The sequence below is a fragment of the Squalius cephalus genome (genome assembly GCF_949319135.1).
Source record: "Squalius cephalus genome assembly, chromosome: 18".
Classification (NCBI taxonomy): domain Eukaryota; kingdom Metazoa; phylum Chordata; class Actinopteri; order Cypriniformes; family Leuciscidae; genus Squalius; species Squalius cephalus.
The window spans coordinates 7231865-7247445 of NC_137139.1; the positions used below are offsets into that span (position 1 = coordinate 7231865).

General features: G+C 39.0%; 1 protein-coding gene and 1 long non-coding RNA gene across 3 annotated transcripts in view; one reads left to right on the top strand and one right to left on the bottom strand.

Moving 5' to 3' along the window:
• Positions 1–15581, top strand: part of LOC307145408 — a 1105317-nt gene that overhangs the window by 596936 nt on the left and 492800 nt on the right. The gene's annotated exons all lie outside the window — the stretch shown is intronic.
• dhx35 (DEAH-box helicase 35) overlaps positions 1505–15581 on the bottom strand; it is a 31367-nt gene continuing 17290 nt past the window's right edge. The window contains exons 12-22 of one of the 2 annotated variants that reach the window (XM_079848479.1): positions 12516–12674; positions 12188–12398; positions 10546–10670; positions 10407–10461; positions 10137–10327; positions 9971–10048; positions 6321–6450; positions 4417–4495; positions 4237–4308; positions 4054–4165; positions 1505–2913 (exon numbers count right to left, since the gene is read on the bottom strand). In XM_079848479.1, coding sequence (XP_079704605.1) covers positions 2875–2913; positions 4054–4165; positions 4237–4308; positions 4417–4495; positions 6321–6450; positions 9971–10048; positions 10137–10327; positions 10407–10461; positions 10546–10670; positions 12188–12398; positions 12516–12674 — 1251 coding nt within the window. In that variant the 3' untranslated portion in view covers positions 1505–2874. Of the gene's footprint in view, positions 2914–4053; positions 4166–4236; positions 4309–4416; positions 4499–6320; positions 6451–9970; positions 10049–10136; positions 10328–10406; positions 10462–10545; positions 10671–12187; positions 12399–12515; positions 12675–15581 lie in introns of both variants that reach the window. The other variant, XM_079848478.1, reaches the window with a different exon arrangement.

A 15581-nucleotide genomic window follows, 5' to 3' on the forward strand; every position in this document is an offset into this window, starting at 1 on the left:
GATGCTTCCATTACGAGTCCATGGAATCTTTCCATTCCACCAAAGGTTCTTTAGATTATTCAAACGTTCTTCACTATAAGGAATAAATGGTTATTTTAAGCACTGATCACTGAAAGGGGAACCAAACATGGTTTTTATTGCATTGCTACGAAAACTCCCTTATTTTTAATTGTTTCAATTTCATTAGGATTCAGATTATCAACTTTGGGTTATACGTCTATTAAAATAATGTTATCAGAACAGTATGATCTTGATACAAGGATATTGCGAAATAAAAACACTTTGCATGAATTTACATACAGTATACATTAAAATGCTTTCACTTCTTTTCATCACTCCAAGAATTATTCATTTTTATAATTAATTTATATGCAAATATTTTCAGACAACATCAAATGCATGTTTATAACTGTATACAACATGGAAATACATTATTTATATGGTTCATTACGCCATTAATAGTTAAAACTGTAAATAAACATTCAAATAAAGAAGCACAATTAAAGACTCCACATGGTTTTGTTGTCTTCTAAACTAAAATGTATTTTGCTATAGCTGTTAGTAACAAGTGAAAATGCACTACCGTTCAAAAGTTTGGGGTCAGTAAGATATTTTTTAAATAGGAATTAATACTTTTATTCAGCAAGGATGCATTAGATTGATCAAAAATATGTCAGTAAGTGACATTTATAATGTTACAAAGATTTGTCTATTTTAAAGAAAAGCTGGGTAACACTTTATTTTACAGTGTCCTTGTTACATATGTTACACGTACTAGTACTAACAGTAAATTATGCATAATTACATGCAACTAACCCTCAACCAAATCCTAACCCTACATACTTAAATATATAATTACACTGTAACAGTGACACCTTAAAATAAAGTGTAACCAAAAGCTGTTATTTTAAACTTCAAAGAATTCTGAAACAATGTAATAATAATACAGTTTCCACAAATCTGAAGCAGCACAACTCAAAATTAATAATAATCAGAAATGTTTATTGAGCAGCAAATCGGCATATTAGGATTTCTGAAGGATCACGTGACACTGAAGACTGGAGCGGTACCTAATGAAGACAGGAATAAATTATATTTGAAAGTATCAATTATATATATGAAAATATATTTGAAATTATAGCCTAATATTTCAGTGTATCATACATATACTGTATATATATATGAGCACAAGCTAGAGAACAGGATTGTTGTAGATCAGATGAAGTTGACCAGAGTTTGTCTCAGTCCCACTCGTGTTTTCCTGAGCAACACTGACACCTTCCGGTCAATCACACACTTGCATCTGATGGTAGGAGGTTTATTTGTGTTAAATCCCGAAACATGACTAAATTAAATGATCTATTAGCAAAAAAAACCTTCACTGTTATGATGATGCAAACTCGGACCTGCTGTATTCTATCAACACAAAGTCAAAACTAACTATTTGAAAGGACCAGAAGCACATAATGATGAATTATATCAGTTTACTGATGATAGAGTCGCTTCATTAGCGCCACATTTTGTACAAATCAGAACCACATACATTTTCCCACAAATGAATTCTTTATTATTCTATTTACAGACCCCAGTACAGATTCTGCACATTCATTTACCACGAACATAAGACTTTATTGACTGTATGCTGCACACAGCGGCGAGAAACTACATGTTGCACATTTACATCAGCTTGTGTATGATGTCCTCGTCAAAACACTGCACTGCTGTGAAACTACTTGAGATTTAGTAATGTTTAAAGACATGCAAGAACGTTTAAACTGCGGTCATATACAGCTAAATCTACACTACTCACAGTCACAGCTACTGAACTGACTACAGAAACACCACGGGTATCGTCTTGAAGACATTTGAAGACAAAGTTACCGTGAAAGTAGATTTCAACTACATTGCTTTCAAAGTTTTTTTTTTTTCTTCTTCTTTTTTTCGGACGTAATAAAGGAGATAATAAAGGAAAAAGAAACCAATAGGTCACAGTAAAATTAAATTGGTGAAAAATGCCCATTTGCTGAAGCCAAAACATCATACAGTAGTAGCGAGGCTCCGCCTCCTCTCTCATGATTGGCAGTTCAGCCTTCCTGTTAAATGCCACGCCCAGAAATCATTTTGTTATCATCCATGTTCACTATTTTTACTGTAGTAGGAAATAAGCTCCTCCCTGAGGCGTCTCATTCACTGTGCTATTAACTCACCACTCGAACTAGTCATGGCTAATCTTTCCTAAATTACACTATACGATTAAATGAATAATTACACCTACTTACACAGTTTTTTAGGCCAGAGGTGCACAAGGCTACTGTTTATGAACCTATACATTATAATATAAAAAATGGCACTTTTTTTGTCACATGCTTACAGTGTAACTACAATTATTTGCACATTCCATATACAACAGGAAATGTTCTATGGTTTTATAATATTTGGCACATAATGGTTAAAAGGCCACTACGTTTGAGCTACACAGTATTTCTCCGATGAGGGTTTGAAAGAACAAACGGGGGGGGGGGGGGATAGCTTATTCTAATAATATTCCGGTTGTCATTGAGGGTAGGTGTTCGTGCGATGTTGTAAAGCTGTACATCTGTATCAATCCATCCATCCAGTCATTCTCTCACTCTCAAACAGTAATCAATAAAATCACAGTCACGTTTTTCCAATGGCTCTCGACCTTCACTAAAAAGCTATTAAATAATACAAAGATGACCATGACAGCATAAATATGTCATACATTTGTATATACAAAATAACACAGTGTTCCTTTCGCCTTGCGGCTGCGATAAACACCCGAAGCCAGCACGTGTGGATCCTCCGACGGTGGCCTGTTGTTGTTCAGGAGAACGAGTCCGTGAATGCAGGCGCTCAGAAGACTTTGGCCCGTTTGCTGTTCAGAGACCCGTGCTGCGAGAAAGACAAGAGGAACACAGATGTGCGACCACAGTCGTTTTGTAGTGTTGTGTTGGGGAACAGAAGTTACATAATCAGATTACTGTTTTCAAGTAACTAGTAAAGTAACACATTACTTGTAAAATGTCAACTGAGTTGCTTTTTCAAACAAGTAGTGTACACTACCGGTCACAAGTTTGGGGTCAGTAAGATTTTTTAATGTTTTTAAAAGAAGTCTCTTCTGCTCACCAAGGCTGCATTTATTTGATAAAAAACAATAAAAAAAACAGTAATATTGTGAAATATTATGACAATTTAAAATGACTGTTTTCTATTTTAATGTATTGTAAACTGTAATTTATTCCTGTGATCAAAGCTGAATATTCAGCATCATTACTCCAGTCTTCAGTGTCACATGATCCTTCAGAAATCACTCTAATATGATGATTTGATGCTCAAGAAACATTCATTATTATTATCAATGTTGAAAACAGTTGTGGACAATTTTTTTTTCAAAATTCTTTGATGAATAGAAAGTTCAAAAGAACAGCATTTATTTCAAATAGAATATTTTCTAACATTATAAATGTCTTTACTGTAACTTTTGATCAGTTTAACTCATCCTTGATGAATAAATGTATTAATTTATTTTATTTCTTTCCCCCAAAAATAAAATTAAAATTCTTACTGACCCCAAACTTTTGAACGGTAGTGTTTAATGTTACAAAAGCTTTAGATTTCAGATAAATGCTGTTCTTTTGAACTTTCTATTCATCATAGAATCCTGAAATAAAAATGTAAAAAACTGTTTTCAACATTGATAATAATCATAAATGTTTCTTGAGCATCAAATCCTCATATTAGAATGATTTCTGAAGGATCATGTGACTGAAGACTGGAGTAATGATGCTGAAAATACAGCTTTGATCACAGGAATAAATGACATGTATTCACATAGAAAACAGTTCTTTCAATTTGTAATAATATTTCACAATATTACAGTTTTAAGTAAATAAATAAATGCAGCTTTGGTGATAAGAGACTTCAAAAACATGAATAAATCTTCCCGTCCCCAAACCTCTGAACAGCAGTGAACAGACTTCAGTCTTCGGCCTGAACGTGACTCTAGATCTACACGAACCCTGTCGGTCTCACCTTGGCCTGTTTGTAAAAGTGCGGCGCCAGCTCCACCAGCCAGGACGACTCCACCGCGGTCACGTCCCGCATGTAGTACTTGCTGGTCTGAACCACCTCGTTGAAGACGACCCTGAGACACACAGTTGGGTTAATATCTGCTGGAGTAAAGTTCAGGTAATCCCACTAGGCTTATACGAGTACCATTTTGGGGGCTTTTCTCCATACAGCACCGAGTCGGGGTGGATGAACAGCTCTCTGTCGTCGCGTAGAGTCCTGGACGATGCACAGCATTACAAGAAGAACAGAGACATGCAAATATGGCTGGAAAAGTCAGGTGACTGTCACTGATGAAGAGGAGCTATTGAGGATGAGCGGACCGACCTGTAGGAGCCGGAGTGATGCATGCGGGCGGCGTTCGCAAAAAACCCGGACACAATACATCGGAGAATCACATCCGGATCTCCTTCAGAGCAGACAGAAGAGGGACACATCTCTAAACTCAGAGGACAACACTAGAGGTGTAACCATACACACGTCACGATTCCAGACATATCACGATACTGAACTCACCATACGATATTACTGCGATACTCCAAGACATATGGTCAAATTTAACACAAAATGAACTTTAATTAAAAGCTAAATTAGTTTTTTCAACGTGTGTGTGAATGAATAGTCTTGGTGCGACATTTGGCATTATCAGGACCCACAAATATTCGCCCATTGCATTATTATACATGATATTCAACATAATATACAGTAGTTTACGGAAGCCCTGAACCGCAATGTAAAAAAATATAATAAAAATAAAAATCGAACATTTCGAGAATAAAGTCGAAATATTTTGAGAATAAAGTAGAAATATTTAGAAATTAAAGTCAAAATTACGAGAATACAGTCTTCCGTAGAAGTTGTGTGTGTGTGTGTGTGTGTGTGTGTCATGTTGTTAGATTAGCACCTGTAGAATTTCCTTTTGTTGAAAGTCCAGATAAAAGTAAAAAGCTACTATTTTGTTTAGATTCATGTCCGAGGCAGTTCGACTTCACGAGCGCATTTCTTTACACACACACACACACACACACACATATGTGAGTAATGAATTGGAAACACTCGCTCTCCGCCAGTGGACTCGCACTGTTATGAATATGCCTGTGCGGCAATTATGAATGTGAAACAACACCAAGCACACACACAAAGTGTTTATTCTCGAAATGTTTCGACTTTATTCTCGAAATGTTTCGACTTTATTCTCGAAATGTTTCGACTTTATTCTCGAAATGTTTCGACTTTATTCTCGAAATGTTTCGACTTTATTCTCGAAATGTTTCGACTTTATTCTCGAAATGTTTCGACTTTATTCTCGAAATGTTTCGACTTTATTCTCGAAATGTTTCGACTTTAATCTCGAAATGTTTCGACTCTATTCTCGAAATGTTTCGACTCTATTCTCGAAATGTTTCGACTCTATTCTCGAAATGTTTCGACTTTATTCTCGAAATGTTTCGACTTTATTCTCGAAATGTTTCGACTTTATTCTCGAAATGTTTCGACTTTATTCTCGAAATGTTTCGACTTTAATCTCGAAATGTTTCGACTCTATTCTCGAAATGTTTCGACTCTATTCTCGAAATGTTTCGACTCTATTCTCGAAATGTTTCGACTCTATTCTCGAAATGTTTCGACTCTATTCTCGAAATGTTTCGACTCTATTCTCGAAATGTTTCGACTCTATTCTCGAAATGTTTCGACTCTATTCTCGAAATGTTTCGACTCTATTCTCGAAATGTTTCGACTCTATTCTCGAAATGTTTCGACTCTATTCTCGAAATGTTTCGACTCTATTCTCGAAATGTTTCGACTCTATTCTCGAAATGTTTCGACTCTATTCTCGACTCTATTCTCGAAATGTTTCGTCTTTATTCTCGAAATGTTCCGACTTTAATCTCGAAATGTTCCGACTTTAATCTCGAAATGTTTCGACTTTAATCTCTAAATGTTTCGTCTTTAATCTCGAAATGTCTCGACTTTATTCTCGTAATTTTTTTTTATTTTATTTTTTTTACATTGCGGTTCAGGGCTTCCGTAGTAGTTTAATGAAGTACTGACACTAAAACTCTGAAAACTTTTTTTCTGGGTGAACTATACACAATACAGATTGTTGCATTTTCGTATTGCGATATATTGTTACACCCCTAGAAAATACGGTCATGACCAACCAATGACAGCGTCTGAGGATAAAACAAACCGATATGACACCCTGTTGGTGACAGAAAGGGAGAGCTCACCCTCGCTGGAGGTGCGAGGCACCTTGAACTTGTTGAGGAGGTGTCGCAGCTGCTCCCGTACGGCCACGGCCCGCAGGAGACCTTTATAGTGGAGGAAGTGATCCTGACACCACTGAGAACTCTTCTGGTGCTGCGGGAACACACGAGCCAGTTATACACTCCATTCAGCATCACAATACCCTTATTCCTTCATTCAAACATCACGAATCTGTGGTTCTCGAACAGGAGGCCTCAAGGGGACTTACAATTAGGGCTGCGCAAGTAATCGAAATAACCCCACATTACGATATGGCTTAGAGCGCTTATTAAATCTCAAAAGCTGCGAATTAATTAAAGAAATATACGCGCTGCGTGTTTCACAGTGAAGCGCAGCACCGTGTTCATTTACACACAAGCAGCTCATGATCTGATTCTCAGTATCTCAGTGTGTCTCAGTTTGCAGTAAATGCTGCTCTACACACACTTCATATCTACACACACTTCTTCTCTACACACACACACTTCATATCTACACACACTTCTTCTCTACACACACACACTTCATATCTACACACACTTCTTCTCTACACACACACACTTCATCTCTACACACACTTCATATCTACACACACACACTTCATCTCTACACACACTTCATCTCTACACACACACTTCATCTCTACACACACTTCATCTCTCTACACACACACACTCTACACACACTTCATCTCTACACACACACTTCATCTCTACACACACTTCATCTCTACACACACTTCATCTCTACACACACTTCATCTCTACACACACTTCATCTCTACACACACTTCATCTCTACACACACTTCACACACTTCATCTCTACACACACTTCATCTCTACACACACTTCATCTCTACACACACTTCATCTCTACACACACTTCATCTCTACACACACTTCATCTCTACACACACTTCATCTCTACACACACTTCATCTCTACACACACTTCACACACTTCATCTCTACACACACTTCATCTCTACACACACTTCATCTCTACACACACTTCATCTCTACACACACTTCATCTCTACACACACTTCATCTCTACACACACTTCATCTCTACACACACTTCATCTCTACACACACTTCATCTCTACACACACACACACTTCATCTCTACACACACACACACATTTCATCTCTACACACACACACATTTCATCTCTACACACACACTTCATCTCTACACACACACACACACACACCTCATCTCTACACACACACACACACCTCATCTCTACACACACACATTTCATCTCTACACACACACACTTCATCTCTACACACACACACTTCATCTCTACACACACACACACACACTTCATCTCTACACACACACACACACACACACACACTTCATCTCTACACACACACACTTCATCTCTACACACACACACACACACACACACACTTCATCTCTACACACACACACTTCATCTCTACACACTTCATCTCTACACACACTTCATCTCTACACACACTTCATCTCTACACACACTTCATCTCTACACACACTTCATCTCTACACACACTTCATCTCTACACACACTTCACACACTTCATCTCTACACACACTTCATCTCTACACACACTTCATCTCTACACACACTTCATCTCTACACACACTTCATCTCTACACACACTTCATCTCTACACACACTTCATCTCTACACACACTTCATCTCTACACACACTTCATCTCTACACACACACACACTTCATCTCTACACACACACACATTTCATCTCTACACACACAATTTCATCTCTACACACACACTTCATCTCTACACACACACACACACACCTCATCTCTACACACACACACACACCTCATCTCTACACACACACATTTCATCTCTACACACACACACTTCATCTCTACACACACACACTTCATCTCTACACACACACACACACTTCATCTCTACACACACACACACTTCATCTCTACACACACACACTTCATCTCTACACACACACACTTCATCTCTACACACACACACACACACTTCATCTCTACACACACACACTTCATCTCTACACACTTTATCTCTACACACACTTCATCTCTACACACACTTCATCTCTACACACACTTCATCTCTACACACACTTCATCTCTACACACACTTCATCTCTACACACACTTCATCTCTACACACACTTCATCTCTACACACACACCTCTACACACACACCTCTACACACACACCTCTACACACACACCTCTACACACACACCTCTACACACACACACACTTCATTTCTACACACACACACTTCATCTCTACACACACTTCATCTCTACACACACTTCATCTCTACACACACTTCATCTCTTCATCTCTACACACACTTCATCTCTTCATCTCTACACACACTTCATCTCTACACACACTTCATCTCTACACACACATCTCTACACACACACACTTCATCTCTACACACACACACTTCATCTCTACACACACACACTTCATCTACACACACACACTTCATCTCTACACACACACACTTCATCTCTACACACACTTCATCTCTACACACACTTCATCTCTACACACACTTCATCTCTACACACACTTCATCTCTACACACACTTCATCTCTACAACTGCTCAAGTTCAAGTCGCTTTTACAGTCACCATCACACACTTATGAGAAGTGCTTATAATATAATGTGTTGTAATATAACAAAGCTGTGTGTAAGTCAGTTTTATGTTCTATTTTACCTTCTAATTTTTCTCATTTTATTTATTTTATTTTATATCGATATTGAGGTCAAACTATATTGCCAATTTACTTTATTTTACACGCTGATAGTTGTTTTGAATATTCTTATTTTACATATACATTTTACATTGTGTGATTGCATTGTTTGATTTTATGCATGTGAAGCACTTTGAGTTGCATTCTATGCATGTAAACAAGTGCTTTACAAATAAATGTTTATAATTATTTATTATTATAAACCGGCTGTTGTCAACAAAAGATTAGCTTCTAAGGCCTCGTTCAGACTGTCAGTCCAAATCCGATTGGAAACCGATTAGATTTAGATAGTGTGAACGGTTAAAAATCACATGATATCCAATCTTTACAAATCGGTTTCAAGCTACATTCATATACATGCATTTCTGGAAATCCGTTTCAGTCTGAACGATCTGATCGGATTTTGGGGGTTTATGTGACTTTTACAGTTGTATGGTAAAATTAAACTATTTTTTTTTTTTTAGTTTTGTTAATTTAATTTGTAGACATTTCATTTTTGTATTATATTATATTATATTATATTACTTATATATATATATACACACACGAGTTTTGAACGCGGATCAGAATCAAGGGCCGGAACTATCCGTTTTATAAACTTATATTATTAAGAAAGAACTAAGCTATTATATGATTTTGAGACGGTTTTAATACATTGTACAGCCGTAGAGAACAGCCTAATAATGCGGTTCACAGATTCTCGTCCGTGGAATTCGCCGTTTCCGGCTCCGGTTAATGGACACGGGTAAACTGCAATCAAGGATCTCGAATTTAATCGAGGAATCGTGTCAGCCCTAAAATAAAGCATTTTTCTCTGAGGTAAAAGTGAATTTGAGCGAGGTCCTGCTCCGTTACCTTTATGAACGCCTCATAAACATTCAGCATGGTGAGATGATCCCCCTCAGCCACGGCAAACTTCCTGTGCTCCCGCGCCTGACCACACACAGAAATACGCTTTACTGGGACAAATACATTAAAATGGTTCCTAAAGCAGAAAGAACAACAGCAAAGCCAGACGTACAGCTGCTTTCCTCTGATTGTGTGGCACCGTGAAAAGGTTTTGAATCTGCATCATGGCCGCGATGGTGACGATCTCCTTGGAGCAGCCGAAGTTTCCTGACTCCAGCAGCATCTTGGCAAACATGGGGCTGAGCGGGAACTCGGCCATCCGCACCCCCATCGGGTCGGTGAGACGCCCGTACTGATCCAGACCTGTCAGAAGCACATCGAGTGAGGTCACACGCACACAACCATGCGAGCCACAGTGAAAGAAAGCGTCTGGGTCCTCTACCTCCGAGAGCGAAGAGCAGCTCCAGGGCCTGGACCATGGACTGAGCCGGAGGAGGCTGCGGGACGAGCACACGGAGTCAGGCACACTGAACAACAGCGAGGCGGACACATGTGTGGATGTATGAGTGGGACACACTCACGGAGAGGAAGCTGAAGCGCAGCACGTTGTCGATGCCCAGGGCTTTGAGCTGCAGGATGACCGGAGCCAGATTGGAGCGCTGCATCTCCGGGACAGTGGACGCCGGCAGCTTCTCAAAGTCCTCCTCTGATCGACACACACACACACACAAAACAACACTACTACACACTCTCAGTTCACTACAGTACAGTATAATAGGCCTACAGTGTTGTGTGGGCTGGGAATTGTCAAAAATGTGACGATTCAATGGTATTGCGATATTTGGGCTACGATTCAATATTATTGTGATTCTTAACATATTGCGATTCGGCAAGTATTGCGATTCAAATTATTCAAAGGCATTAGAAAAAATGAGGAGAATAAGACTGCTCAACTCACTTCAAATGTCACATTTAATTCTGTGAGCATTATCTTCTACACATTAACTGAAGTGCAGAAACTTAGTCCTTGAACAGTCAGGACACAGGACCTCATTACAGGACAGGACGCGATTATTCTCAGAATAGGAGACCTCTCACATGACCGCTGAGCTCCCAGCACATAACTTAAAATTATTTAAATACAATAAAGTAACATAAAGCAGACATAATAGAGTAACATAAACCTGAGAATAATCATATAAATAAGAGTAACTTGGAGCTTCAGTCAAATTGAGAGAAATAAACAAAGATGTGCACTGCTCGAGTCCAGTCCTGTCGGCTGCAAGGTCATCAACTTCGGTTTCATTTGGGAATATTGGCATTTTTGTTTAGAAAAACGAGTTTGTCAACATGCCCACACTTTCCAGTTGAAAGAAGACGGAGCGTCGTGTGCAACCGGTTGTGATGGTGAAGCCTTTTTCATTTGAATTTGCTGTTGAATACACGACGACAAAGCACCGCAACAAGTGCCACCTTGTGGATGTAGTACGCAAATGTGAATTATCAGAGTAAACTCCGGGAAAACCCGAAAGTAAAACAGATAATTTTATAATTAAATATTGCAATACTTTGCTCTACTAGAACTTCCCCAAACCGTAAGTTTAATATATTTAAAGGGGATCTAATATGCACTTTATCAAAGTCTTGATGTTTTTTGGCTCTACTAGATCAGGTTTTCACTCTTGAATGTTCAAGAACACATTATGTTCCCCATTGTTGCGGCTCCTCTCGTCCCAGTCTGTCAGTAACGCTCTGTTTAGTTCCTGTCGCTATGAAGCCCCTCCTTCTGAAAGCACACTGTGCTCTGATTGGTCGGCTGGATCAGTGTGTTGTGATTGGTCAGGCGCTTCAAGTGTGTTTGGGAAATGTCCCGCCCCTTACCATAACCGCCAGTTTAACACACTACTAACTCACTCAACAGGCCCCGCCCCTTTATTCTGCGTATTAATTATTTAAATGAGGAATACTGTGACGTGTTCGTTCCCGGAAGAAACTCAAGGCGTTTCAGGGAGTTCAGAAACAGTGACACTGATATAGAGAATATCTCCCGCTAGAGGGACTTTTCATGCTCAAACAGCAACATTACACACTAAAGAAAGATGAACATGGAAAAAAAGCATCATGGGTCCTATTTAATTAGTTGATTATATATTTCTATTATATATATTTTTTTAACTATATGAAGTAGATCTGATATAACAGGAGTAAGTGTGGGCGCAGTACCTGTGTAGAGGCGGAAGCACTTCCCTGCGCGGTTCCTCCCGGCTCGCCCGGCTCTCTGGCAGGCGGAGGCTTTGGAGATGGGCGTCACGATCAGAGACTCGATCGCTGTCAGCGGATTATACGCCCGCAGCTTGACGAACGCACAGTCGATCACAAACACCACGCCGTTAATGGTGATGGAGGTCTCCGCTATGTTGGTTGCGACCACCACCTGAAAAACATCAGCTGTCGTGAAGAAGATCCGGCTCGGCACTGACACGCTCACCTCTGTGATATCTCAATCATGCTGAGCTGTGAATGGTTGAATCCCAGATGAGAGTTTCTGCACCTTTCTGACAGTGGGCGGCATCCTCTCGAACGCCCGCATCTGCTCGCTGTAGGGCAGGCCCGCGTACATGGGCAACACACACAGGTGCTTCTTCATGCCGTAGCGGGACAGGGTGCGCGCCTGTTCCTGGAGCAGAGACACCACCTTCTCCACCTCCTCCTGTACGGACATTCAACGGCCGTGTTTATCTCCAGCTGAACACACTTTAAAGCTGCCATTCCCATCGTTAATCAATGTGTATAGGCATACATACAACTGCTTTATGTTATCAGGATACAAAAATCTGGTAACTAATTCGTTACAGTTACTTTAATAAACAAATCAAATTACAGTGGGAATACTATCATGATTACAATGGTTTCACTTAAAACTAAATAAATTGGTATTTTTTACATCATAATGCTATTGACAGTACAGTAGTGATGCGCGGGTCGCGGTTATATCCGTTGAGACTGGATCATCCGTGGGTCGGGATTAAAATAACATTTAAATTAATTGCGGGTAATCATTAATGTGTTGATTTTAATAAAGACACGGAAATCTCATTTCACGGAAAAACGCAATGAAAGTGCGTCATTCTTTTACTTTCGTTTTGAACGCAACAACAACAACAACGTCCATCTCTTTAGGGAGAAACGATCAAGGAAAACCTATGTCTAGAGCACTTCCAAGTGGTAATTATATTAAACACAAAGGGAACTACAATATTGCTTAATAACGCTGTTAATAGCTTTCTAAAAATATACACAAGCTTAACGGAAATTATTCTTATAAGAATGTTTCCAACATAATGATGGAAGAATTAAACGTGTTTAAAGCTGTTTTTTTATCAGGCACTAGTTTGCACACTCTTTAGATAGTTCACTTGTTTAAAGGGGTGGTATAATGCTCTTTTCACAAGATGTACAATAAGTCTCTGATGAGTGTGTATGTGAAGTTTTAGCTCAAAATACCCCACAGATATTTTTATATAGCATGTTAAAATTGTCACTTTTTAAGGGTGAGCAAAAACGCACCGTTTTTGTGTTTGTCCCTTTAAATGCAAATGAGCAGCTGCTCCCGGCACAGGGGGCGGAGCTTCAACAGATTGTGTCCTGAAAATTTCAAAAACTTTTTTGTTTATGTTTAAATGTATGTAGCTGATGTGTAGTTAACTATCTTCTAGTCATTGATTAGCATATTCTGTCTTGATAATCTATAAATCGTGTTCAGGGGGCGGGGTTTATGTAAATTTTAGGGTTCATGATGTCACTAACCTGTGATTAAGCTCATTGTAGTCTCTACCAGCCGTTTGTTGTAGTCCTTAAAAAGTGATTTCTTTAAAAGCAAATATCTCCCTTTGCTTTGAACTTTGAGCGTTGTCACTTTGCAGATGTTGTTTATGATCAAACAGCAACATTACACACTAACTAAAGTTATAAAAGTGAAATCATAATCAACCACCCCTTTAAACAGCAATGGAGGAGCAATGTTGCAATGACTAAAACAGTGAGAATTTATGTTTGAAGGAAGTAAAGCCTGTGTTATTTAGGAAATGCTACGCTATTAAGGAAATGCAATTTTGCCAAAGATCTATAAGCTAAACGTTGATTTAAAAGCAGCCTTCTTCAGTGTAACATGTTACCATCTTCACACTTAACACAGAGAATTACACTAATTGTAATGTGACGATCTGTTGCAGACGTCTATATCTGATGTCCTGCAGATGTGGATGAATTATATCAACAGCGAATTTAATTCGTCTGACGTTAGAATTGCTCCTCAGTTTCCTTGTTCTCGCGTGAGCGCCGCGTGCATCTGCAATCATTCTCATAAATACTGCTTCCTACTTGACTTTATTTACACATGTGACTTAAAGGAATCCAAAAGTAATCAGATTACATTACTTTCATATTGTGGCCCTTGGATTACAGTAATCTGTAACGGTAACGGAATACATTTTCAATGTGACTAACTCTTTCTCGTCTTATTGAGCTCGAATGGTCAGATGGACACACAATAACGTGGAAATGCCTGTCGTGTGGAGTATTCACATAAACCTAGTCGGTTACGTCTTAAATTAACGTAAACATTGTCCACTCAAAATTCAATCACTGCTCTTGCCCGAATCACTTTTGTATCTTCAATAAAACTCAGTTCATATTTGATTCATCCAGTAAAACTACTGTAGCAGTAACGTTTATTTCATTTGTATCTTCACTCTATTGTACTTGTTCTACTGTTTGTAATTTGCTGCTTTGTTCTTATTTTAAATAAAAAGAGCTATATCGTGATATATATATCGTTACCGTGAAATGATGAAATAAGATTTTGTTTATATAGCCCACCCTTATTAGATAGTGTAGTGAAAGTTTATATGGCGGTCAATGAATGGGATGCTGAATATGTCGGCTTTAATAAGATTTTCCCAATAAATAGGAAAGAACAAACATGGCATCCTCCGACAACAAAGCACTCGAATGCAACAAGCTTACAGTCGTGGCTTCAGAAGTGGGAAGTAGGAGATATCAGAGAACATGTGAAGGCAGCATGAACCTCTTCATCATGTAAGGTAATAGTTCATATGGATTTATTTTATGATCTCTTGATGTTTTGGATGAATAGACTTTCCATGGAGGGACAGAAATCACTCAGATTTCATTCAAATATCTTGCGAAGATAAACGAACGTCTTGTGGGTGTGGAACGGACATGACGGCGAGTAATTAAAGGGATACTTCACCGATTAGCATTAAGCTTTGTATCAGTAGAAACCCGGTAGTATCTCGAATGACCGTGCTTCCCTCCCTCGTGTCCCCCTGAGACGAGAGATTTCTGGATTGTGTGTCTGGAAATAAACCTCAGATGACACAAAAATCCTCATTTTTGTGTCATCAGAGGCTTTTTGTCCAGAGGCGAGAGACCACAGCCAGTAGTAGGAGCTCGTTCCGCATGTTTTCAACCCGCCCATAGGGGGATCTCACGATTAAATGGCGTATTTTCAGTTTCGAGTCAACTAGTAGCCTAGATCTTCCGATACTGCCCTCTGTAACCGGTAGGCGTGGCTTGGGAGTGGCCTCGTAGAAGC